General features: G+C 42.8%; 1 protein-coding gene across 1 annotated transcript in view; it reads left to right on the plus strand.

Moving 5' to 3' along the window:
- The window catches only part of CEMIP (cell migration inducing hyaluronidase 1), a 115,679-nt gene extending 90,383 nt beyond the window's left edge, over positions 1-25,296 (plus strand). The window contains exons 14-29 of the mRNA XM_075045117.1: positions 1,458-1,663; positions 4,913-4,982; positions 5,845-5,973; positions 6,692-6,777; positions 9,531-9,662; positions 11,619-11,654; positions 11,746-11,901; positions 13,432-13,612; positions 15,344-15,559; positions 16,481-16,692; positions 17,163-17,348; positions 18,053-18,257; positions 19,096-19,182; positions 19,499-19,656; positions 22,731-22,831; positions 23,767-25,296. Coding sequence (XP_074901218.1) covers positions 1,458-1,663; positions 4,913-4,982; positions 5,845-5,973; positions 6,692-6,777; positions 9,531-9,662; positions 11,619-11,654; positions 11,746-11,901; positions 13,432-13,612; positions 15,344-15,559; positions 16,481-16,692; positions 17,163-17,348; positions 18,053-18,257; positions 19,096-19,182; positions 19,499-19,656; positions 22,731-22,831; positions 23,767-23,894 — 2,289 coding nt within the window. The 3' untranslated portion in view covers positions 23,895-25,296. The remainder of the gene's footprint in view (positions 1-1,457; positions 1,664-4,912; positions 4,983-5,844; positions 5,974-6,691; positions 6,778-9,530; positions 9,663-11,618; positions 11,655-11,745; positions 11,902-13,431; positions 13,613-15,343; positions 15,560-16,480; positions 16,693-17,162; positions 17,349-18,052; positions 18,258-19,095; positions 19,183-19,498; positions 19,657-22,730; positions 22,832-23,766) is intronic.
- Positions 25,297-26,387: the final 1,091 nt, after the last annotated feature.

The following is a 26,387-nucleotide window of genomic DNA, read 5'->3' on the forward strand; positions in this document are numbered from 1 at the left end:
ACAAGGATGGGACAGATCATTCTTCCTAGAGTGGACAGTTCGGTCTAGTACGTAGGTTTTTACACCTAAATAAAGAAGCCTAAACCTTGCAAAAGCTATAATCGAATTAGATCAGGGAAGTTAGCAGTAAATTTCAGTGAGGTAGCTTAAAGGAATGCACCATTTTGCAGGTCATTTTAGCTGTGTTTAATTTACTGTGATGACTTCAGTTCAGAGATTTACACTGGAGCATGGATGATACATAATACATGTGTGCGCAGATGTAAGCTTGTAATAGATTTGGCAAGCAAAGTGTTCTTGCTTATGTGAAAACGTATTTGTAATCATTTCCACACTAGTCCTGGGATTTTATTTTTCACTGGTGCTCCTCACCTTGAGAATGAGGCATGAAGATGACAGAGGAGTGTCAGGCCTGTTTACAAAAGTAATTCAGGCACTTGGGCACCCAGGTCTCTCAATGACACCAAAAAGCATAGGTCTTCTATCCAGTTTAATATTGCCTTTTGCCCCTTGGCAGTTGCTGTTTCATCAGAAGCATTTGTAGAAACACACTGGTGTCAGGCTAACCTTTGCCAGGAAGGTTTCCCAAGTCCAAGGTTGTTGATAGGTGATGGCTGATGGGAAGAGCAAGGAGAGAGCCCAGGAGAGCCAGCACTTCACCTGGCCAATGGAGATCTGAAATCAATTTTCCATATCCCAGACATATCCACTAACAACTGACTTCCTGGGGATGGTGTGTCCAAGGGCTGTTGCTTCCCAACCAGTCCTAGCCTTAGGCTTCGAATTCACATATCTGCTCCTGAAAATGTTTTCTTGGATCTTTCAGTGGTGTGATGGGTATTGTTCTATCCAACACAACGGTGTCCCGATGTTAACAACATTCAAACCAAAACCAGAACAGCACTGATTAACACCAGCTGATTTGTCTCAGGGTCAAGTAAAGCTTCTGTCAACAACTTGGAAAAAAGGATCAGGTCAAACCTAAAACAAGCCAGCCTGTCTGGAAAACAACTTGCCGCCTCTTTGTTAGCCTGAAAAAATATTTTTTCAGCTCAGCTGCATTTTTCAGATGCATTTTATGTAGCTGCTCATGTAACTCCACGTGAAGATGAATGAGCCCAGATGTGATTTGAACATCTAACATCCTCCTTTCATCCCCCCTCCCCGTGTTTTTTCCAGCCTTATGCTAAGACAGTCTTTGATTTCAGAGGCCAACAAAAGAAAGGAATGAGCATTTCCTAGGTGATGACAAATTCTAATTAAATTTAAGTGTTGGCGTTATTGCTTAGACTATAAACTCTTAAGAGCAGAGAGTCATTTTGGTTTTGGTTCTGCTTATACACCTTGAGTTCAAAAGGGTACTGAGGTTCCTACGTGCTGTTGCTCTAAAGTTTCTTCTTATTATACAGTGGCTGAAGTGTGAAATCTGACCACTGACCTTACTTTTGTACATGCAGGTGAAGGATGTTGTGGGTTATGACGCACTGGGCCATTGCTTCTTTACGGAGGATGGACCAGAAGAGCGCAACACATTTGATCACTGCCTTGGACTGCTTGTTAAACCTAGCACTCTGCTCCCCTCCGACCGGGACAGCAGGATGTGCAAGCTGATCACGGAGGGTGCTTACCCCGGGTACATCCCTAAACCCAGGCAGGACTGCAGGTGAGTGGGAGCTTTCCTTCTTTCTTTTCTTTGCCATAAGAGATAGCATTATGTGTATATGATGATGTAGTCATCTGCAGAGGTCTGGGCTGCATGCCCCAAAGGTTGGGAGAGCAGTCTCCTTGGGATCTTTGTACTTGCCTACACACCTAGGGTGTAATTTTCAAATTTAGCATAAAGTCGATAGAGGTGCTTCCTACCTCAGATATTGAAAATCTCTCTTTCAAAGTGCACAGTGATACAGTGTGCTTTATGGAGTCTTGATCCCAATGGCTCAGCAAAATGTTGCTGAGTTCAGAATGAACTGTGTTCTGACATTCATGCTCATCTCAAATGGTAGCTGATTTTGAAAATACTCCCATTAATTCAGAAGTCATTATTTGTGAAGAACAGATACTGTTTAATGATATGGCATTGGCGTTATGTGTTCATTTGGCACAGTCTGCCCAAACTGTGGAGTGAAACCAAAATGATATAATAAATGCAGTTTAGCACAGAATTAGAAGTTGACAATAAAAGATCAAAGACTGTATACACCCATTGGATTTCTAATTGTCTGTCCATACATGAGCTCAGGAAAACGTTTCCATGAGCACTTCTCAAAACTTCTATTTGCCACAAATACTGTATTAAACTTGAAAAATGCCGAATGCCTTTCATCTCCCTTTTTGTAAGATCCTTTCCTCTAAGTGTCCTTGCAGATCTGCCAACTGAGGTTTAGATGTGGATTATAAAAGCATTTGCAGTAAGAAGGGATTTTATAAGTTCTTTTTGCAGTTCTGTTGCCTTGCAGAAGAAGATCAGGTGAAGTATAGAAGAAACACAGCCGGCTTGGCCACACAGTTAAGCATTAGAATTTTTTCTTAGAGGAATTCATGGGTTCTTCATTAGCAGTAATTTTTAAGCACAAGTTAGAGAAATGCCAGTCACAAATACTGCGGTTGTAGTTGACCCTGTCATAAGGCAAGGTATGGGCTCACCGAGCTCCTGAAGGCCATTCTAGCCCTTCTTTCCATGCTTTTCCAGCTGTTCTTCTGCCCCAAAATCAAGGTGCACAGTCTAGGAATATGAATTCATTGCTCATTACTGGCTGTTCAGGGAACTGACTCATTTTGATGCCTATCAGGCAGCTAATTAGCTTTCTTTTTCTTTCCCCATCCCCTTGACTCTTCTTGAGAGAGTACTAAACTCTTAAAGTAAAACCAGTGTGCTTAACAGCTAGGCAAGCAGTTCCCCAGCTGTAGTCCAGGGAGCATAGCAAGTGGTCTGGAGCCGATCTGTAGAACCACATTGTTTTCAGAGTGGTTTCCATCAAAACTGGACATCAAGCTTGCCTTTAAGAGTTTAAAATTGTTGGTGGATCATCCTGAGGTCAAGACTCCTGTGCAAGAGAATGGGAGGTCTTCCTGGTGAAGATTTGTCTTGAGATCACAGAGCGTTGGTGCTGTGTTCAAGCTGCCAGGAGATAGGAACACTTCTGCCTGTAGTCCAGATTTTTCTCCAGGAATGTATTCTGATGGGAGGGGCAGAATTCTACACTAAAAAAGCGTTAAATTTCTGACTCACAAAAAGTCAATGAGAAAGTTTCTGGAGCCAGACTTCCATCCTGAAAATGAGACGGTTAGAAGCTGATTGATGCCTAACAGCTAAAAATCTTTAGGGGTTTTCTTTGAATCTGCTGAGACTGTATCAGTATCACCCATTCTGTCCTCACAACAAACTGGGGTTTTGTCCAAAGAAACATATTTTTAGCTTTTTAGTTTGGCAAGGGAAAGAGATGAATTCATGCAATGCTCTTTTTCACATCTGTGTTTGTTTATAAATTACACTTAATGTCTCCATTCATAAAATAAGAGTTAATCAGCCATTGTGCTCATTTTCCACTGATAATCCATTTAATAGTCAGAGGGACATATTGTGTGTCATTTTGAAGACTGTTACATGAAAAAGCACTAGGAATGATAGGTGGATGTCTAATGAAAATGTCCTACGGTACTTTGATCTACCATGTCTTCCTTTATAAAAGAAAACAAGGTCTGATCAGAAAATATCTTGTTTTGCACTGGGCTCATCCAGCCTGCAAATGCATGAGTACACTGACACTACCCCCTGGGGCAGTGGTCAAGGCACCCAGCACAGGGACGAGGGATGAGCACCGGCTGCAGCTCCGCTGGCTTGGAAGAGGCAGGCAGGCAGCCACTGACAGAAATTAAGACAAGAGGATTGTGCCAAATGACACAGTAACCTGCCCAATCCACATGGCTCTGAGGAATGGGATTGGGCTGAAAGACAGGTCGCTGTGGAAATACAATGTCCTTGCCCTTGCCTATGCAGTAGGAGGTAGTCTATAAATAATCTCAAATTGTTCTTTTCTAGGCCAGACCCAGGCTCAAAACAGAAAAAATTTGCTAAATTTTCTTGATAAAGTCGCACAAACAGAACTTCATCCTAGGCCAGCAAAATCATTTGGCCTAAAGCCCCCATGAAGTCCTTCATAGCAAGATTAAAATAGACATGAGGGTTCCATAGGTTCGTCCCCTGCAGAAGGGCGAATCTTTCCCAGCAACTTTAGGGAGCCAGTCTGCTGGTTGTAACTGCTGGATGTTTTCCTCCCAGAGTTCATGTGCCTGTTGGTTAATGAATGCTGTCTGTCACAGGATGGACAGGGATGGATCGATCTTTCCTCTGTGATGGGGATCTTTCAATTAAGAGTCTTTTATGTGCATTAGACAAACGGAGTCCTTTTGTCCCAAAAGAAATGCATAGGAGGGTGGGAGCAAATAAAGTTAATGAATCACAGCAGCTCTTGGAAAAGGCGGGTACTGGGGTACACTTGGAAAGCCCTTAAGAGGCAATTCGTTGGGTTCCTTGATTAAATGAGTCTCTAATGAACCTGAGGGCTTATGTGGGGGCAAAGTTCTTTTCTGTGACTTGTGCAACAACATATTTACCTTATCATAAAACATGATTGACATTTGACAGCTTCATAGCGGGCTTGGAATTGCAGTCGAAATTCCTCATTTAATACTTAGGGTTTTAAAAGATAAGGCCGTGCTCTCTGTCAAACTGCAGAGGACACATGTGGTATGAGAAGAGAAAGAAAAAAACCAACATTCCCTTTGCCCCCTAGGCAGCTCCCCTTATCTGAGGGGTTATCGGCCCTGCCTGTACTGGGGGGAGTTGATCCGTGACTCTTATGTGTGCTCAAAGTGTCATTTTCATGTTGTTATTTGTTTTCCTGACCTGCAGCGCCGTATCCACCTTCTGGATAGCCAACCCACACAACAACCTTATAAACTGTGCAGCTGCGGGATCTGAAGTGAGTGCAGAAGTTTCTTATTTGGTAACAACTCAGACGGGTTACAGCCCTGCAAGGCTGAGGCTCTTGCTGGAATAAAACCTGCTTCTGTCACACAGGCATTTTTGAAACTGCTTGATCGAGACATATATTAATGTGGCTAGTGCCACCAATAAAAAAAAATGTTTTCCCTTCGGCTCCACTCTTCTTGTCACTTGCTGTTTCTAGAGCTGGATGGCTTTAACAAAAATTCCCAGCCTTTGCACAGTGTGCAGCCTGAATAAATTAAATAAATGTGACTGCGGAGTCCCAGTGAAGTCTTTGGCAATGATTCTGTTGATTGCAGGACAGTAATGGTGCTCTGAAATTTCAATCAGCACTAATGCTAATTCCACAGGAATTCTTGGTCACACCAGGAGCCTTTATTTTCCTACTAAGACAAACAAACAAGCAAACCAAGCCTTAAACAAAGAGATGTGGTCTTTCCAAAGCTTCTAAATCTAAGTACCTAGATTCGGGCTCCCAGATACATTTTTAGGCAACTAAATAAAAATGATCTGATTTTTAAGATCTGCATTTGCAGTGATAGGAGGACATCAGTGTGTGTGTGTGTGTGTTACGGATTTTGAAAGTCTCACTTCTAGCTTCAACACAGATGTCAAAGCTTAACTTCAGGCACCTTGAAGATGCGGGAGTGTGAATGTGAATGTGTGTGTGTGTGAAACTCTTTGCTACATGTAGTTATACAGGTCAATGCTGCTAGCTGTGATTTGTCCTGAAATCTTCTGGTTTACGTCTTGTGGCTTTACTGATAAATCCTTGGGCTAATGTAGACCAGCAAGGGAGTTCAAGTAAAGTCTCAGATGACCATTGTCTTTCTCAGGAAACAGGCTTTTGGTTTGTTCTGCACCACGTGCCGACGGGGCCCTCAGCGGGCATGTATTCCCCCGGCTACTCGGAGCACATGCCGATGGGGAAATTCTCCAACAACCGCGCACATTCCAACTACCGGGTGAGTCTGCACGCAACGGGAACGCTGCCCTCAAAAAAACCCACCATCTTCTCACTCCAGCTCTTTGGGTCTGCAAGCTATTAATGCCTGTGCTTTCTGTTTCACTAGAAGTTACCGCAAGCTTGTTTGTGTCTGCAGATAAAACAGCTTGCGTGCTGGCGTGGGAGCTCTCAGAGTCAGCCAGCACCCGCTTCACTTGGCTCTTGGGTGTTTGGAGAGGCTCTTCTCTCTGCTTAGGCTGCTTCTCTGCTTCTGCGCTCCTAAAACAGTGCCTCCAGGAGCATCTCTTGGCAGCTTGTCTAATTACAGACCTCAACTGCCAATGTTAGCAGTTAACTGAACAGCTTCTAGACGGATAAATATGGGCCGCTGTGTTTAATCGCCTTCTCTTTACTTATTTACCTTTAGCATGCCGTGCTGTGGGGCTGTGTGTTACTGCTGCTGAGCGCTTTAGACTGCAGCAGGGTGTTTATGTGTATGGGGATACATGCATTTACAAGAGAGGTGCAGTTTCTGGAAATTTGTGGCAATTTGCAGGGGGGTGTATGCAAGTCTGGATAGTCCTGGCAGCCCTCTGTTTCACATGCTTCTAACAGAAGCAGTTACTACGATTGTGCGAGTGACTTTGGCTTAGAACAATTGGCAGTAGAGCCTGGAGATGGAAAGAACTGTAGAATATATACATATACTGCAATATTGCATTTCTCTTTTCTTTTAGGCTGGAATGATCATTGATAATGGCGTTAAAACCACTCCAGCCTCCGCCAAGGACAAAAGACCTATCCTGACACTGATTTCTGGGAGGTAAAGTGTTTTGTACAGTTTGGTTTGGAAAAGATTTCTCTAGAGCACTGACTGAAAGCTATGAAATTGCCCCCAAGGAAGCTGACAAGAATGATTGCAATGCCCTTCAGGTGGCTTTTCTTGAGGAAAGGTCTTCTCTTAGGTTCACCACCTTCTAATGTGATCTTCTCCATTCCCCTTCCTTAGGGAGCCCCAGCACCAACACCCTTCTGCTTTTGTCCTTGCTCTTTAGCTCTGAGCTGAGCTGGTGTGGGTGTTGCATCTGCTCTAGGGTGTTCCACTGACTTTTTTTTTTAGATAAACAAGAAAATTAAATGCCTTCTGGTCAACAGCCCCACAGGGAAGCACTTGCTGCAAGAATTTCCCAGGAATAAGAAAGTAAAGTATTTCCTAGGAATGCTGTTGATTTTCTTCATTCTTTTAGGACCTGCTTGAACGGGGAGCGCTTATGTGATAGAGCTCATGCTTTGATTTCAAATTTTTGTCTAGTTCCAAATCTGACACTGCAATAATCATTGCAATTAAATACACAGAGCGACCCTTGATCCCTGCTGTGCACAGCCTCTGTGTGGCATAATGGAGTTATTTAGAAATACTGGAAACCTCTCTACAGAGAGTATATTTCCCCAAAGCTGACCCCAGCGAGGAGGCTGATGTAAGCAGAGGGCTTCTTGTGGGCAAGGTGTAATAGCATAAGGACCGCACGTGCACCCTTTTATCTCATTAGAGGTCGAGTCTGGCTCTTAACTCAGTTACCAACCCCAGGGAGAGAAAAGGACTTAAATATTCTCAAGTTTCATAGTTTTCTTTCCTGACGGACCAATTGCCTCCAGTTGCACCCAACCTGCGTTCCCCTACGACTGGGTTTCTTGACAGAAGAAACCCTGTAGGGAAAAGAAACCTGCTGAAATCCTCTGCTCAGCAGGGGAGAATGACAATTTTTTCCTTTCCTCCTTTCCATTTCTGGCACGTGGGTTACCCACATTGCTGCAGTCAGGCACTGGGCAAGCATTGCGGGGGTGGGATCAGTCCTCCTCCCCAGGGCAACCCAGCCAGCAGCTCAGGTATCAGTTATCCTGTGATCCGCATCACCCCAGTGCTCTGCCTAGCAGCTGATGGTAAAAGATGTTCAAAAGTGAGTATTATTTACATTATTTTAATGCTCAATTAATTGAAATGATTAATTCAATGATAAAAGTAACTGCTAAAAAAAATAACTTATTAAGAGCAGCCTGCTCTGCAAGTACCTCCAAATTCTCTTGGGAGCCCGATGCTGCTTTTCCATATAGCTGAACACGTGCCTTGGGCAACTGCCTGCTGCCACAGGCGCAGTAATTGATTACAAAAGGCAATTTGTCCTTTGCCGTACAAGGGCAGGAATGACCCCTGGAAGCCAAGCAATTCATAATGCAGTCATGGTTGTGCTTGGGGATTACCCACCAGCAGAGGCTGCAGCTCAGATTATTTATACTGTTTTCCACTTTTCATGTGTCAGGACTGAAAGACTGAATAAATTATTATAGCTGGACTGGCTGGGGCAAGCTTTGAGGTAGGCTGGACAGTTACAGAGTCGGAGAGATTATTCTGCATTCAGTGGCAGTGTTAGATGTCTGAGTCAAATTCTGTACCCTGTAGTGTTCCTCCAGTTATACCTGGATGTGAATGAAACTGGAATCCGTCTCAAAATATCTGCATTTTACAACGTCTGGGGAATTCACAAGGGCTGATACTAAATCTCTCTCTGAAAGCAAATTCACAGTGATGAAGCTGCCAAAGCAATATTCATTTACTGGAACCCTATCAGCCTGATGCTCAGTTTTAGATTGATATGATGGCTTATTAAGCAAAGCAAAGTGCTATTGAATATCTGTTAGCGATCTGACAGCTTGGCCTCGCTACCCATTGGTGAGGCATGAATTTTAATCTCTGGACCATCCGTTGCTGGCACTGAGTTGGATACTAATTTGTCAGGTTTTCTAAGCTGTGTAGTATGATGGAAGGTGCTCCTTCAGCAGCAAAAAGGGAGAGCTGTGCTTCAGGACCAGGTAAATGACAGCCGAGCTCAGCATCACCACAGTGAGCCAGATCCTCACTCAGATCCTGTGGCCCGAGCAGTGGCTGACAGGCAGCAGCTGAGGGCACACATTGCTGCACTTTCCACTTGTGTCTGCTTTTTTTCCTACATCAGGCCAATATTTCGTCATACTTGAGACCTTGAGAGTTAATAAATCTTGTACGTGTCTCCTGGGTAATGTATAGTGGGAATAGTGAAGGACATGCTCTCAGGCCCTCTCCAAGATGTTTTAATTCCTTTCCACAGCAAGGAAAATTTGGCAGTGGTACTCATTGCTACAGTATAGCCAAGGTTAGGAGATAAGAATGCTCAAAAGGGAAAGCAAAAGGATATCTACCTAAATAACAGGAAAATGCTAAAGGATAACAGTAAGGGATTAAAAAATATCTCAGACTTTTGGGAGCAATAACAAACTTTCCATGCTTTCAGCAATATATCAGCAAAACAATAATGGAAGCGTGAAAGGAAACTTGGAGCCGGTCTTTACAACTGCCTCGCCTGGACTGTCCTTCCCTTGGCAGTTGGGTCTGGCCATCGCTGCTTGACTAGACATGCTACGTGGATGGACTGTTGTCCCAAAGCTGTTCCTGAGTTAGCAGAAACCAGATGTTCAGCAGGGCCGTGCACCAAGCAAGGCTACCTTCCCTCACCAACCTTTCTCCTCTCCTTCTGGTTACAGATACAGCCCACACAAGGATGCTGATCCTTTGAAGCCCAGGGAACCTGCAATAATTGAGCGCTTTATTGCCTACAAGAATCAGGATCACGGGGCCTGGCTGCGGGGTGGAGATGTGTGGCTGGACAACTGCCAGTGAGTTTTGCCTTATTTCAACTCTCGGAGTTCAGCCTGGTGTTTATGGCGAGCATAGCTGTGGTTCAGACTATTTATATCACTTTGCACCTTTCGTATGGCCAAAATTGAAATAAAGATGAAACGTTAAGTAAACACAGGCATTATTTTACACAAACAAAGCCTGCTTTGTCTGATCTGAAGATCCATCAGATTGTTTCTCTGTGTGATGCTGACCAGCATTCAAAAATGGTCACATACACACACAGAGACACACAGATGCAAATAACTAAAAATAAAAACTAATTTTTTACATGAAAAATGAGGTCCTTTGAAAAGAAAGCAGCAAAATCCACACCTTCCCTGGCTAAGCCTGGTCACAGATCAGTTTTATGTGGTTCACTGTTATGCTGAATAAGCGAGTACCGATGAAGCAGACATAAAACTATGCATCACAGCAGCAAGGGAGAGAGACTGGGCAAGTGCGTGTTGTGCTCTTTGAAGGCCGTTTCCTGCACTGGTCAGAACAGGTATTTGGTTTGCACTTGAAAACAGATGACCTTCTACAGTTTCTTTTGCTGAGCCAAGCTCTTGATACCAACCTCAATGAAGAAAGATGAAAAGGCAAAAAGCTACTTCACAAGGCATATTGTGATAACCCTAGTGGGAATAGCTGTCACACCATTATCTGGTGTCCAATTCCTGGCCAGAGCTGCCTTACCTTCGAGTGACCCAAACCTCCTAAAGCGACCAGTGGTATAATAAGCTGGCTCTAGCAACTGGTCAGGTTGTCGAGAATGAGGCTGTAGCAGAACAGTTGGAAATGTAATATTGACTAATACAGTTCATGCTACTTATGAAGTACCTAGCCCACTCCGTGGCCAGCAAGTGTTGTATTCGCAGACCACACTCATGTCATTGAGACATTTACACTGCTTAGGGAGCAAATGCAGCATATGGAAGTTGCAAAAAGGCTGAGTACTCTACTAGTTTCCAGCAGCAAACCTATATGTGAATTCGAGGAAGCAGACATCAAACTGTAATTGTCTTTATAGCCACAGTAATTTCCATTTCTACTGCTACAAAAAGACTTATATGTTACATTAACAAAACAAATGTTAATGTGGCATGCAGTATGTAAACTACGGTGTACGTTTATGGGGCTGGCGAAAGGCAAGGGGAGGCGATAGCGTGTGAAGGGCTGCCACCTACAGACACAACCGGACAAAGCTGGGGTTTGCTCTGCCGCGGCATCTCTGCGATCAGGGGTAGACGTGTTAAGAGTGACACCGGGATGAAGATGCCATCAAGACTGAATCAAACTATCATATTAATTGTAGCCTTCCTATAAGCAGGAGCCATCAACCCACCGTTGTGACTGATCTCATCTAAAAGCTTGGAATTTCAGCAAAATGGAAAGACATTTTAATATTATTTTTTTTAATAAGGAAGATCTGATCTCTATCTTCCTGTTGATGAAAGAGAAGCCAAATTTCTCTGTTTTATAACAGTTCCCCTTGTAAAGCTATTTTATAGAAGCAGCACATGATACATGAACACAGAGGAGCACAGAGGTGTGCGTAAGGCAAAGCACTATTAAATAATAAAAACTAGTTGGAGGGAGAGATAAGCATGATCTTTTTACCTAACAGTGAAAAAAGCATGGTCATTAGACACAGGCAAAAAGCTTTATCAGACAAGTAAACTATGCCCAGTAATCACCGGCTTAACGTCAGCTTGGAACAATCAGGTGCATGTCTGCTGCTTCATGTGATCTGCATATACTGCAAGATGTGCCAAAAGAGCTCTTCCAAAACTGGACAGGGAACAAACCTGGAAAAGCCTGAGCTCCCCATGAGCACTGCTCAGTAGTTAAACCCTGCTGTCCTCCACCTCATTGCTTTGGTTATTTTAGTTTGACATGATAAACCAAAGCAGAACCAAACCTCTTCTGAGGCATCTCTCTTCTCTTTGCAGGTTTGCTGACAATGGCATCGGCCTGACCTTGGCAAGGTAAGTGCGGCGCAGGCTGTGCTGCAGCCTGGGGCACAGCTGGTGGGGATGGGTATGAGCAGCCCCTTCACCTCCAGCCCTTCCCTTCTAGTGGTGGGACTTTCCCTCATGATGACGGCTCAAAGCAAGAAATCAAGAACAGCTTGTTTGTTGGTGAGAGTGGAAACCTGGGCACAGAGACCATAGACAACGAGATCTGGGGTCCTGGAGGTCTGGATCACAGAGGAAGGACCCTGCCCATCGGCCCGTAAGTTCAGCTCAGCACATCAAAGCACTCACCGGTCCCACTCTCAGTGCAAACTCCACTGTGTGGTTTCTTCAGCGCCATGCAGTTTAATAACCATTACACAGAAAGGATTTGGTTTCATGTCTCCCCATCCCAAAGTCCTCACCATGCGCAGCTGCTGCTGGCAGGTGCATACTTGCAGGCTGCCAAGACAGCATCAAACTCCTCTTTCTTTCCCCCTCCCCTTTGCAAACAGAGTTGAGAAGACAGCAAGAGGACTGACTGTGTGCTAACTGGGCAGTTCTGTATATGTGGTCAGCAGTGGTTGAGCAATGTGGCAGTCTCCATCCAGGTCAGCTGCCAGGAAAGTTTGTAGAAGCCTATCCCTGGGCTTGAACTGGCCCAGATGTGGTCATAGATGTCCTCAGAGCTGCTGTTACTATTGCTGCTATGCTACAGGAATGTGATGCCTTTGTTAGATAGTTTTGAAATGGGCAGTGAACTTTGTGTGTGGCCACTTCCTAGACCTTAGTCCTACAGACTGGTTTGCAAGTGCAATAATGTTTTGTTGTTATTCCTAAAAACATAGTTATCCTAACAGTAGCTCTACAGTGAATAAACAGCTCAGCTGATTTTTTTCTGCTGTAATATACATCGCAACTTTGCTTGTCGGTAGCGATACAGGAGGCTTATTATTAACTATAGCAATAATGAAAATCCAATCTGCTACAACTCTCCTTCTAATATCCTTTACACATATATGTGGGCATATCTCATCTTGGGTGTTGTGTGCAGAAACTCAGAGGGACAGAACAAATGCACAGGAGCTGGCAAGTCTTGTCTAAGGGAAACCATTCATATGAAGAAGGGTTCAAATTTATTTATCATCAGAAGTGAAACTTGAAACATCTTATCTTAGCCTCTTAAGGAGTTTAAGCATCTCTTTCACTTAGTGTGAAAAATAGTGTCTTCTTTACCATGCAGATGATATCAGAAAAGGCTGTTAATAAAGGTTCATTAGTCTGCCCCTTCACCTCTTTTCAACCCTATAGATTGTAAGACCTTTCCTTGTTTTCAAATCCATTTTTTATTGCAGTTGAGTTGCACTGTTTCTCTCCAAGTTCCTTTGAAAGATGTGGTGGAACTTCTTTTACCCTGCTGTTACTCAGCCCAAGGAGTCTGCACGGCTCTGATGAGTTTCAGGTTTCACTACTGCAGAACTCATTTCTGATGGCAAACATGAATTTATTCATTTTGAGGTCAATGCTTTGGCATTGCTGTAAGTTCCTTCCCTGGAGGAGCACAGACCAAATAAAGACGATCTGTTCAGACACAAGAGAACTTGAGCTGAACTTGCAAGGATAAGAGGACTTCACAGACCGAAATCCCTTCTCTTCCGAAACATGAACTCAGGAGTCATCATAAGGGCTGTGAAAAATGCAAGCAGCTGAGAAACAAGTACTGTGGGACTGTACGTGTCTAGAATACATTCTCATCCTCATGCTAATGTGTCATGACCAAGTCTCTCTGTCTCCTCCAAATGTGTTTTAGGGATTTTCCCATTCGAGGGATTCAGTTCTACGATGGGCCGATCAATGTCCAGAACTGCACCTTCCGCAAATTCGCTGCCCTGGACGGCCGGCACACGAGTGCCCTGGCCTTCCGGCTCAATAACGCCTGGCAGAGCTGCCCCAACAACAATGTCACCGACATTCATTTTGAAGACGTCCCTGTGAGTTATCCTTCTCAGAAAGGCCTTTTCCAGTTGGCTTGGAAATGGGGTTGTGGGCAAAAAGGGTGTAGCAGCCTTTAGGAGAAAATAATGAGAGCTTCGGGAGGTTGCCCATTGTCTTTGCCAGAAGTTTAACAAAGAGGACGGCAGCTAAGAAAGGGAAAATTGGATGGGTAAAATAATAAGAAAATCCAATTCTCTGACAGGTTTGCAGCAAACCAGAAGCAGGCATCAGTTTCAAAAAAAAAATAGTGACATTCAAGTGAAAATAATTTCCATTTCTGTATATCTCAGAAACTGCAAAACAGGGAGAAGAATCTGCCCCTTTGTTTTCAACAGTGGTATAGTATTAAAGCAGCCACAGAAGGAAGTCTGTTGTGGAAGGTCTAACTTACCTAGAAGGAGAAAATACTGGTTTTGGGAAACAGCCAGTGAACCTGAGCCGATGCAGGGTTATTCTGCAGCCTTGCACACCAGGGTAATTCCATGGACTCAAGTTCTGCAGACATAAATGAGAGCAGAGCCCAGCCAAAAAGGGTCTGCCAAACTTTGAATTGCAGTATGAACTTCTGGATGCTGGTCTGAACCCATCCTGGGGTCTGTGCTTTTGAGTTATTTTTGTATGTGATTGCACAAGTATGTGCTAACTGATTTGCTGAGGTTCACCTCTAGCAGCTGTTAAATCCAACTGCCAAACATTACAAACAAATAAATAAATAAAGTGGTTGGGACTGAAATTATTTGGGTTGCTTAACTTTCAAAAAATTAGCAGACTTGATTGTATGTCAGGAAAAGTGCTGACTAGTGGTTCTTGTGCCAAATGGGATGGGAAATGCAAAATTCCCCTAAAAGTGTTGGTCAGTCACTCTCTCACATTGCACCATGCAGGCTGGTGATGTGATGTTTATTTATGCTAGACAAAAATACCAGTCAGAAGTTGCCTGAGTGGCCATTTCCCAAGGGAGGTCACTGATTATTCCCAGCATCAGTGTGACTTTGTATGGCTCTGGAACCTTAAAAATATATTAGCAGACAGTGAGTGAAGTGGCTCTAGTGAAATTGCCCCATCTCCTGAACCTTCCTCCAAAATTTTAAAACAAACCTTCTCACAGCTGAGGCTGATATTCTGGTTGTTTTAGTCTTTCCCCCATGGTCAGCAGGGAAATCTGTGTCTGTTCTCTCTGACAAATCAAACACACATTTAAGTGTGTGACCCAGCTCTACACTGACTTCAGGCTTAACAAAGAGGCGGCGTGCAGGTAGAGACAATCCAAATATGCCTGTACCAAATGGCACTGCTGTTCCTGCCAACTAACAAGACTAGCTGAGCTGAAAATTATTTTGGTGGTTCCATCTTTGGATGGTCAGTTTTAGAAACTCATCGTTTTATTACCACGTAAGTGCTATCTGAGGGGACCTGCAACCCCAGACTTCATCTGGAGTCATGGGGCCTCAGAACTGTTGAACATCAAGCCTACAATGTCTCAAGCTGAGCAGCCAAAATCTGTGGCCATTTAAAGAATGGTGATGTTAGTGCCCGCACAGATTTCTTCATGCACAAGTTGACCCACAAGCCAACACTAGTTCTTGTCCAAGCTACTTTCCAATGCCAAATGAAGTCAGAAAATGGGTCCTTGGAGCCACTCTGGTGACTATGGCCATCCTTTGCTCTGTACTCTAAGTGATGAATTCCTTTCTGGAGGTGTAAATGTGTTTCACTGTTTTGTTTAGATTACCTCAAGGGTCTTCTTTGGAGAACCTGGTCCCTGGTTCAATGGTCTGGATATGGATGGTGATAAAACATCAGTTTTTCATGATGTAGATGGTTCTGTGTCAGAATATCCAGGCTCATACCTGATAAAAGAAGATAACTGGTTAATCAAGCACCCTGACTGCATTGACATGCCCGATTGGAGAGGTTCCATCTGCAGTGGACACTTTGCACAGGTAAAGCTGGTTACCTTGCAGTATTGTTATCACTTTATTTTATTTTAAATTTCTCGGCACTGTAAAGCTTGACTTTTAGAAATGGACTTTCTTCAGGCTGCTCAGGGTTTATTTATCTGCATGTCTGCACAGGTGGTTTTGAACACGAGGATACTGTGGTACATTTTCAGATACTTTGGCCTTGACTGCTAACAACTGTAACAACTTCTACCTGAAGTCCCGTAAGAGCTCCAGGAGCATTAACAGATTAATATACATAAATCTATGGGCTGTCAGCTAGTTGGTTTTCCTTGATTTACGGAGAGAAGTGTTGCCCACAGTCTTATGGGAAATGTTCTGAGCAGTCAAAATTAGACTTCAGCTCTCATGATCTTTCATCCTGTTGTGTAACCACCAAACCATTCTTCCTACCACACAAGCTCTGAGTGCTGCTGCCTTGAGAGGGTCCTCACTTTCCTCTGATGAGGAATGCCTGTTCTTGTCTTGGGTGTTGTAACTGTTGTTTTTTTTTCTGTGTAGTGCAACTAAAGCCAATTTCTAACCACCGAGCTGATTTTCAAGTTTCTGAAATCCAGACAGAAGGGTCCTTGTTCAGTAGAAGTCAGATGGCTGAGGTACATACTGTCCCACTGCTGGGGGTTGCCACTAATGCTGTGAAATACTTCAGCCCTACAGCAGGCCAGTTTGAAGCCTTGACTGGCACATACTCTTGAACTCAGTGGATGAGGAAATGGTCCTTCTTTTTTTCTAAGAACAGTTTACTTTGTTGAAAAGGAAGCCTAAGAAATTGAATATAAGTATATGGCATACAGGTCACTCCTGAAGTCACAGGCCTCACACCAGTTCAATCTATTAAATAGCTGCACCTTTAATGTTTTACTGTCATGCATCAAACCCTTGGTAATCTTTTTTTTCATCTAGATATACATCCAAGCCTACAAGCCAGCCAACCTGAAAATGAAAATAATAAAAAATGACTACCACGATCACCCACTCTACTTGGAAGGGGCTTTGAGCAAAAGCACTCATTACCAACAGTATCAGCCTGTTATAACTCTGAGGAAAGGCTACACCATCCACTGGGACAAGACAGCCCCCGAAGAGCTGGCCATATGGCTCATCAACTTCAACAAGTGAGTGATCTGACTGAATTCCAACATTCCAGCCCAATAATGTAACTGCACATTTTTAATGGGTGAGGTCATCACCCATTTGCTCTTCCAAAATGAACGTGCTTGTTCCAGGAAGTCCATTGAGTTCACCATCTTTCCATTTGACATTTCACATTCCTGTTTCCTCCCCCAGGAAGCCTTGCAAGATAACACGGTTCATTTTTAGAAGCCCAGAGCTAATTCATTCCTGGTGCATGGAAGTCACAGGTGTAGAAGTCAGGAGCAGATCTGACCTACATTGCTTAACTAACCCATGGCTGTTATTTCTAATTTATGTTGCATTGATTCATCCCCAACCCTTGAAATTTTAACTGGCCAGGAAAAAATTAAGTTACATTTCAGAGTGAATTATTTAGTTTGGCTTCTAGCATGCCCAGGAAAATAATAGTCATGTGTCGACTTGTTATAATGTGGGTCTTTGCTATGTTTAGGAACGACTGGATCCAAGTAGGGTTTTGCTATCCTAAAGGGACGACATTTTCCATTCTCTCAGACATCCACAATCGTCTTTTGAAGAAAACATACAAAACTGGAACCTTCTATAGAACCTCTCAAATGGAGAAATTGGAGCACAGATATCCTAGCAAAGGATACTACTACTGGGATGAGGACACTGGGTAAGGAAGCAGGTCTTGCCTATTTGGACATGGCTTTGAGAAAGCTGCTGGAATCGTGAGCCGTTTGGCTAATGCCATTATTGGGGATCACAACAAAACCAGAAAGTCTTTCTGGGAATGTGACCAGCATTTAATTTTCCTGGGACTCCCACGGCTGCCAGTCATTCATAGCCTCTGCTGTACTGCCAATTACTCTGGGAAATGCTTTGCCAAGTGAATACAAATTAGAAAAAAAAAGACAAAAGCAAAGTGCAGACCATGAAACTGAACTGGAAAGACACCCAACCCTTTTTGTTTTGAACAGCTACCATTTATAAACACCACGATAGGGATGCACAGGAACTAAGAGTGTAAAACCTCTTTCTTTTAAAGAATTAAAATAATGGGAAAGAAAGACCGACCTAAAATACAAAGCATGTGTTTCTACATAACTGTATCATTATAAAACAGTGCTCAGAGGGAGTTCAGGTGTCATCTAATTTCTCTGCCTTAAGTTCCCTGACCTCCCCAAACCATTTCTGAGATGTGTGTCCCCTTTATTTGTATGTGGTATGTTCAGCACTATAAAATGCAGACATCAGCACTGAGGGTTTGCAATGCACATTACTGCAAAGCATTCGGAAGGAGTTCACCAAAACTGGGAGTTAGTAATTTTTTGCACAGAAGTCTCAAGGATGCCGCTCACTTTTCTTTCCTACATGCAGGCTGCTGTTTCTGAAACTCAAAGCTCAAAATGAGAAGGAGAAATTTGCTTTCTGCTCTGTCAAGGGCTGTGAACGAATAAGGATCAAAGCTGTGATCCCAAAGACGGCTGGCGTCAGTGACTGTGAAGCCATGGCCTATCCCAAGTACATTGAGACACCAATAGTAGAAGTGCCAATGCCTAAGAAGCTCTCTAGTACACAACTGGTAAAGTAGTTGATTTCTTATCACAGAATTATTGCCAGTGTAAATCTGTAATTCGGGCACATATTGTGCTCACAGACACTGAAAGACTTTGTACCAGGTTCTGTATATCCCGTGCCTGATTTTCTGAAATGGTTCAGGCATGTGAAATAATATGAAACAGATTCTTGCACATGCAGAAAGTACAGGTCCTTGAAGGTCAGAGCCACCCAAGACTTTGGTTGAAGTTGGATACTTAGTCTTTTGGGACTCTGTTGTGATGTGCTGTGCTTAAAAGCATAGGGTGAAAAGTGATGAGCTGGAAGACAGCTTGGTCCAGGGAATGTGATTCTGGAGAGACATAGGGTTCTTTGCCTGGCCTCCAGCTCCTCCAGGCTATAAGAACAGCAGTGTCAGAGAGGGGACTGCATAGCTGAGTGTCTCATTTATATAATGCACACACTGTCTCCTATATCCAATGCAGTCTAATTCTGGGGGAGGCAGGGGGATATTTATTGGGTTTTTTATTTTCTTCACTCATCACCCTTGAAGCAGGAATGCACAGCAAAGCCTCCAAGAATTATGTGTCAGCTGCGCAAAGTGAGAATCACTTCTACTCTGCCATTTGATGAAACAATTTAAATGTTGACAGGATGAGCAGAGAGTTTACTATTGTGCCCAGTCTCATTAGCAACGTAATTTGGCAAGTCAGTGCTTATTATGTAGCTTTCTTGTTAGTTGAATTTCAAGGTTCAAAATGCTTTCTGAAAATGTAGCGTTCAGGTAATGGACATCCTCACTAGAAAAATTCTTTCCTCTCCTTTTTTTGTTGTGGTTTTTTTTTTTTTTTTTTGGTGAACAGAAGACTAAGGACCACCTACTAGAAGTGAAAATAGAAACTTATAAGAAACAGTACTTCCACCTAAAGGATGACTTCGCATACACTGAGGTGAGCAGGTCCTCTCAGTGAAATTTATGGGACAAAATTCTAAGATGCTTACTTCATTTTTATGGAAAACTTGCTTAGAAAGTTACCATGGATAGTTAGATTCAGGTCACTTCTGCTCTGTATTTTGAAAAAAAAAAATGGCTGTAGCTTCCCCTTACTAGTATAAATGCAGGACAGCTTGACCTCAGAGATCTGGAATTCTGCCCTTTGATATAAAGAGCAGTCCCATGACTCAAGACTATCAGTGCTTCTTACAGGTGGTTGTTTGCAATTGTGTTACTATGATAGATGAATAATATTTTCCCCTTCCGCACAGGTTGATGGTGTCAGGTTTTTCCTCACTGATGAGGGTATCCAACTGGTTGTGATTGACGGACATCATGGAAATGTTGTTGATCGAGTAACATTCAAAAACTCAATTCTACAGGGAATCCCAGCACAGATAGAAAACTATGTCAACAGCATCAAAGATCAGTGAGTAAATAACCTCGTGTTACTAAGGTGCAATGTACAAGAATGCTGTACAACACTCATCTTTTTCCTGGTTTTTGTGACCCAACGTGGGCCAGAATGACTGAGCTAACAATGTGCTTTTGTAGCTGCCAACTCCAATAGAGTCCAAATGTGGGCGGGACGTGCAGTCAGAAGGATGCAGACTCTGTGATTTAGGAACTGATTGAGCCCCAGATAAACTGCAGAGCTACATTTGATTAATAAACTGCAGATCTACATTTATGTTGTGGGTTACAGACAAACTGCAGACTTAAATTCACAAAGCACTTATCGGTACAGATGTGCACAGTTTATGTTTTTCTATTGCCTGCGTACTCTCTCAAATCACAGAGAATTCCACTAATAAAATACATTCCTCTTTACACATGTTCCCTGCCCAGACCTAAAGGCTGGATGCTTTTATTTTTTAAGCATGGACAGCCAGAAAGGCAGAGTTTTGCAAGTGGGCGGTAAGTAGCCAATGCGTTCCTGCATCCTGGAGGACAGCAGCTTTGTCTGCTGGAATAAGAATGGGAACAATACCAGAAACCCTTTAACCAAAGACGGTGTTCTCCTATTAGTTTGTGGAGTGCTATTGTGAAATGAATATATTTCGTTGTTATTAAATCTGTTTTGATTTGAAATATGATATGTAACATCTAATACAAATATGATTGCTTTGCTGATGAATCATTTGAAATAGCTGTGGGCAGATCAACAGGATATTGTTCTGGCGTTTATTCTAGAGACTTGGGGGAAGTTTCAGCAGAGTGCCATGCAGGTGGATACAGATGTGTTTCTACCATCTTAAATAATTCTGAAGATTGCAAAAACCACATTGAGTAGTTACTGCAGAGAAGCATGATAGTTTCTCACTTTTCTCTCATTAAAAAAACTAAGAGAGCTTTTCAGAGAGGCCATCATCCTCCTTTGCAAAAACTCCAATCTCAATCCTGGCTAAATCCGGTTCCTGGATTCTTTCTTACTTTAGAAGTTTGAATTGTAATTAGATTTCAGGTGTATTTAAGTCTTTCTGAGCCTCATTGTCTTCTCTGGATTAGTGTTGGAACAGGGTTAGGATTAGGATTAAGATTAGGATTAGGATTAGGATCAGAAGTTGACCCAACATGGTCAGCACCTCTCAGGTCTCACTCAGCTGTGTCTTTGCAAGGATTGAACCCCCAAATTACTGTCCTTCTTTCACCAAAAGTTTTCCCAGCCCAGCCCCTGCAGGCCTTTCCAATTTGATCAGGCACAGGCTCCAGCTACAGCCATGAATCACCTTTCATCCATTTGCTGGATGGAAGTGTTGTTCAGATTCAGATGTGGGCACCGTGCAGATGGCAGGACTGTACAGCCAGCAGCTTCTTGTCACCTCTCCCTGCCACGGTGCAGAGCATGGGCTGTACAGAATGATGGTGCTAACGGAGGGGAAGGGGCCCCACCAGCCTCTCCAGCCTCGTGTGAAGAGACTGCTAAAACAACTTTCAGGTTTATGGATTTGGGGATGCGAGAAGGGGTGTTTGTAGCAAGGACAAGCCTCTTTGTTCATTTAAGCAACTCTCTGTGGGCCAAATTCCTTTTTGTTAATAAATCTATTTTTCTGATGAGTTTCCCAGGGATAAGAAAACAAAACATCTGGTGAATTTATTTTAAACCTCCATAGCAGGAAAGGCTTCATAGAAAGTAATGATTTTAGTGAACTGAAGGAAATAAAAAGAGGTGATTCAGCATTCGCAAAGTAGTCAAAACCAGCCTGCCAGCTCAATCCACTCTTGTAAGCACTGGAGCATTTTAACACCTCAGGTTTATTCTAGGAAAAGTCCTGATGACTCTTAACTCTTTTGCTTCTCTTGTTCTTCTGCCACCACCCGTTGCTATTTTCCCCTGAACAGTTCCAGTTCCAGCTGAGGTGTTAAGATGTAACTGCTGCACTCAGTAGCTCAGGGCTTGAGCTCCGCAGGAGCTATTGCCTAATTAATTTTAGTGACTTGTGTCCACTGTGATGCCGGAAAGCAGACCCAGCAAGGCTCTCATTCTGCAAGACTGCAAATGCCATTTGAGTCAGAGAAGTTTCATTCATGGAAAGCCTGCAAGGTGGAATTAAATAATTTCACCTAAGCAAGTGTTTGCTCAATTACTGTCATGTAGATTTAATTAGGAGGTGAACAAAGATGACATCCCAGCCCCACTGAACTTAATGGCAAAACTTCCACTGAACTCACTGGCGCATACCTCTCCCTCAACAGGCTTTAGGATAACCATTGGAGGTATTTGTGCATCTTGTAGGAAGTAATGAGCTTAACTTCACTGAGTGTCCTGTGCTTCTCCCCAGAAAAGTCTCACTGCATGATTATTTCTTCATGTTTAATTTGGGGTTTTTTTCTACCTATCTAGAATTAAGCCTAGGCAGTTATCAAGTTTTACCCAAGCAGTTCCAGATTTGCATTAGCTTAATGCACTTACCTCATGTCTTTTGTTTATCACTCAGCATTTGTATAGGACCCCAAGAATTTTTAGGTGAAATACAATACATGCAAGTAAGATAATGATGATGATGATGATAATAATAATAATAATATTAATAGTAGTAGTAGTAGTACACTTTTTAAGCAAAAGCATACTGAAAATGAAGGAAAAACATCAGGCCAGCAAAAGCCTCAAAGAAGTGAATTTCTTCAGGTTTAATCTGCTAATGATGAAAGAAGAAGAAATTACTTGAGACTTGCTAAGAGCATCCCAGGGAGAGCATGTTCCTCTCTGAGCAAAGCAGGATAGAACTGCTGGTTGGAAACATTTAAATCATCCTAGAAAACAGTGTTTAAAAAAAAAAAGAAGATAATTCTGTCTGCTTTGTAATGGGTTTTGCATGATTGGAAAAGTGAATATATGACTCAACTGTTGGAAAGCATGGACAAAAGACATTAAAGCAGAAACCACTGTAGTTTGTGGGTGCCTTTGAGTCACACAGGCAGGAGTTACCAGTCCTCAAGACAGTCAAGCGAGGAGTGTGTTCTGACTCTTCATCTGTTGATAAATGGCTTTGTTTCCTTCAGCTCCATAGTGCTGGTGACATCTAAAGGAAGATTCATTTCAAGAGGACCATGGACTAAAGTACTGGAGAAGCTTGGAGCAGAAGAGGGTTTTAGGTTAAAAGGTAACCACTTTTTAAAATGCAATTCTAAACCCCTTTATCTATTCCCCTCCCATGATTCCAGTAAAGGGACCTTTTTTCTGCTTCTAAACTTTGCCTTGCTTGTTTCTATCTATGTGCTTAAACATCCTGGGACCAGTCATTTATTTATTCGGTAAGGTTGTATCCACTGCAGCCTTGGATAACAGCACTCAGTTTAGTACTGTAAATGGAAAAAGTGCTCTGGCAGTTGTTCTTAGAAGTAAAGAATTCAGGGGTTTTGATTTTCCAGATTCACTTTAAATAAAAAGGCATTTTAACAAAAGGAATAATGGACTTTTTTTCCCACTAAATGCCCCAAACCAGGATTTTTACTTTTCTGAACTTATTTTTAGCTGGTTTTCTCTTGAAACAGAAGTCTGACTTGATGGCACAAAGCCTATATATTTCAAAACATCACATATTGCACTAGAATGTTGCTTTGTTGTGCACATTGCTCTGATCAGCTCTAACTGTGAGCTTTTTGCACGCTTTCCTCCTCTGTGTGTGTGTTTTACACTTGCTAATGTAGATCTTGTCTGTTGTCCTGTCCCTTATCATCCCCCCACCTTTCCCAAGCAGGAAAGGGTTCTGAATATAACCACCATGCAAATAATGATAGCTTTAACAGGTAGCTCAGGCTGCCTGCTATGAAGGGTTTTTCCTTCTCTGTTTCTCCTCTGCTATGTATCATACATTGTTAATTAATGGAAGCATACAACATGTAAATAAAATTTTAATTAAGCTTCATTAGGAAATTATTTCTTTAATACCTGGAGAATGCATAATTGGCAAAGTTTGCATGCACATGTGTGCTCTTGTGCACCTGCACCCATGCAGCCATTGGGTGTAGCCATGCACACAGGCAGTTTTCTGGTGCAGCCCAGACACACTCCTAATACATTTGCTCTGATTTGCAGAAAAAATGGCTTTTGTTGGCTTCAAAGGAAGCTTCCGCCCTGTCTGGGTGAAGCTGGTCACTAATGAGGACTCAGCTAAAATCTATCAAGCACTGCCAATTCCTGTGATGAAGAAAATGAAACTATGAGGACACACTGCTTTGCCTTCTGGCTGCCAGCACTGCCCCCATGGGATGGACTACTGACTGCTCACCGCAGGCACCTTGCAAGCCTGCTCCAGAGGTGTAGCATTTTGTTGTTGTTGTTGTTGTTGTTCAAAAAGAAATCTTACTGTAAGTAGCTAGAGTGGCCACATGTGACAGAAAAGCCTTCCTCTGTGATCAGCGTATGTTCTGTGATCACCAGCTCCTCGCCGGTTGACTTGCTCACCGGTGCCATGTTGACTCTCGTGTTACTAAGCAAGGTTTGACCTATTTTACAAGGTGCTGGTTTTATTAGCACCCCTGTGACAGACTAACTTATGTGTTGCCTCTTGAAGGGGGAGTTCTAGGTCTGAAGGCCATTGAGGATTATTGCTTTTACCAGCCTCTAAGTTGTCCAAACACTTTTTCTTTTCTATAGTGTAACTAGTTGCTCACATAAACATGGAATGCCAAATCAAAGGTTGGTTGAAAATCTAAGGCAGAAAGAGTATATTTGAGTGATTGCCTAGATGCTGGGAAACATAATTGGACAGGAAGAATTTATCCTAAAGCTTCTATGATGTTTGATCAAGCTCTTTGGGATCTGTGTTGTACATGCTAACCCACAGCACATAGTTGGGGAAGATATGAGAGAAGGAGAGGATAAAACGTACCAGTGAAGACTGATGAAACCACATATTTCTGCTTGCTCAGAAAACTGTGTTTCTCCTATGGATCAAGGTTTTTTAACAGTGGTTGCTCAAATAGGAAGTTTTCCTTCAACAAGTAGCTGTAGGCTAGAAGGAAAGCAATGTCAATTAGCACATACATTTTCTCAGTCTTTCCAATACAGTACCTCTGTATAATAATGTTCAGAATCAGTCTGGAGGGTTTATGGTAGCCAGTCAAAGCCATTCTGTTCAAGGCTTCCAGTTTTTAACTGAGATTACTGGGACTTAACCTTATTCAGGCTCAAATAGGGTGAGCGGCCCTCGCCTTTCCAGGGAGGTCAGAAGGAACAGGATCAGACTGCTCTGCTGTGTGTTGCTTTCTGATCCTGTCCTCAGGCTGAAGGGCATGAGCGTCTTGGTCCTCCTGGAAGAGTTATGTGAGATCTGGATGGAACGTGACAGAGGTCTTACCAAGTAGCTGAAGAATTACAGTGGGAATGCCCATACACTAGTTGTTGCATGTCTTGTACCTCCTTTCCCCCTTCTCCAAAGCAATATCTGGGTAATGAAGGCAGATCAGCATGAATCAGGACTCCTACAGGGACACCTCTTGAAGCTGGGAAATTAAACGTTATCTTGTAAAACATTGTAAGCACTTCTAGTGTTCAGTGATATTTCTGTCTGTTGCTCAGAAATGCCATGAAGGCGTCTCTGGAGGCTGTGGCTACTTTAAGAAACCTAAGCAGGGCGGGGGGGAGGGAAGCAGTAAAAGATAGGATGACGAGCTTTTCAAAGCACATAGAAAGTCAATTTTGCCAATAACATCTGAGTTTGTTTCCCACTTTGTTTCTGCCTGTCCCCATTGCTACAGAAATTATTCAAGTTGCTGATGGTTACTTTGTTTTGCTCTGTTTTAATTAAAGCTCATGTAATTAAGTTGCTTTTTTTCCATAGTATCCAAGATGCTATGTTGCAGCTAGAATGAAAGAGCAAGGATTTTGTGTGTCATTCCAAAGGCTGGGCAGGTGTTGCACTCTATAAGCCTGGTTTAGATCGATTGCTCTGAAAGTCAAAGCAACCATGAGCAAAATTTAGACAGTACTGTAGGTTACATTCCCCTCAAGCCTCTCCTGGGTTTTGAAACTGGAAATGTTCTTTTCAGTCTGATTATATAGTTGTTTTGAACTCGCTGAATGTCATGTGTATTGTATTTAAAAAAAAAAAAAAAAAAAAAGCCAAGCTTTCCCTCCCTTGCTTCTCAACAAGAGTCTGTTAATGAATGCTCTTTAGGCATTTGTGCCATTTCCAGCATGAATGGGAAACATTTGTAAAAGACAAGTAAGGTGGGTTGTTTTTTCCCCCAATGTCTTACGATGGTTTGGGGATTTCACAAACTGTTCCTCGAAGAAGTCAGTCTCATTTGTTCAACCAGTTTACAGTTCAACCATGATTATCCAAACATCGTTTATCTGATGTTCTCTGATAGCCAAAACAAAGCCAGATCCCTGAAGTTGAGCAAACAGAGCAAAAATAAGTCCCTTGAGTACATTAGTGTGGGTTATCTAAACCTCTTCACTGTCCTGAGGAAATTCTGTCGATATCATTGCACTGGTGTTAGTGGAACAGACTTGCTCCCAAGACATGGACCAAAGCAGGAGTACTTCTTTCATGAGCACTTAACAAACTGTGGGCAGGAAAGCTGGGCTCAGAATGTACCTGGTTTGGGATTTGGCTTTGTATGACCCGAGGGGTTGCCCTCTGCGGTGCACTGCTTCACTGGGCCACCAGCGAGTTCCCTTCTTCTGCTCTCTGTCATTGTGTAAATGCC

The sequence above is a fragment of the Buteo buteo genome, chromosome 13, assembly GCF_964188355.1.
Source record: "Buteo buteo chromosome 13, bButBut1.hap1.1, whole genome shotgun sequence".
In the NCBI taxonomy this organism is placed as follows: domain Eukaryota; kingdom Metazoa; phylum Chordata; class Aves; order Accipitriformes; family Accipitridae; genus Buteo; species Buteo buteo.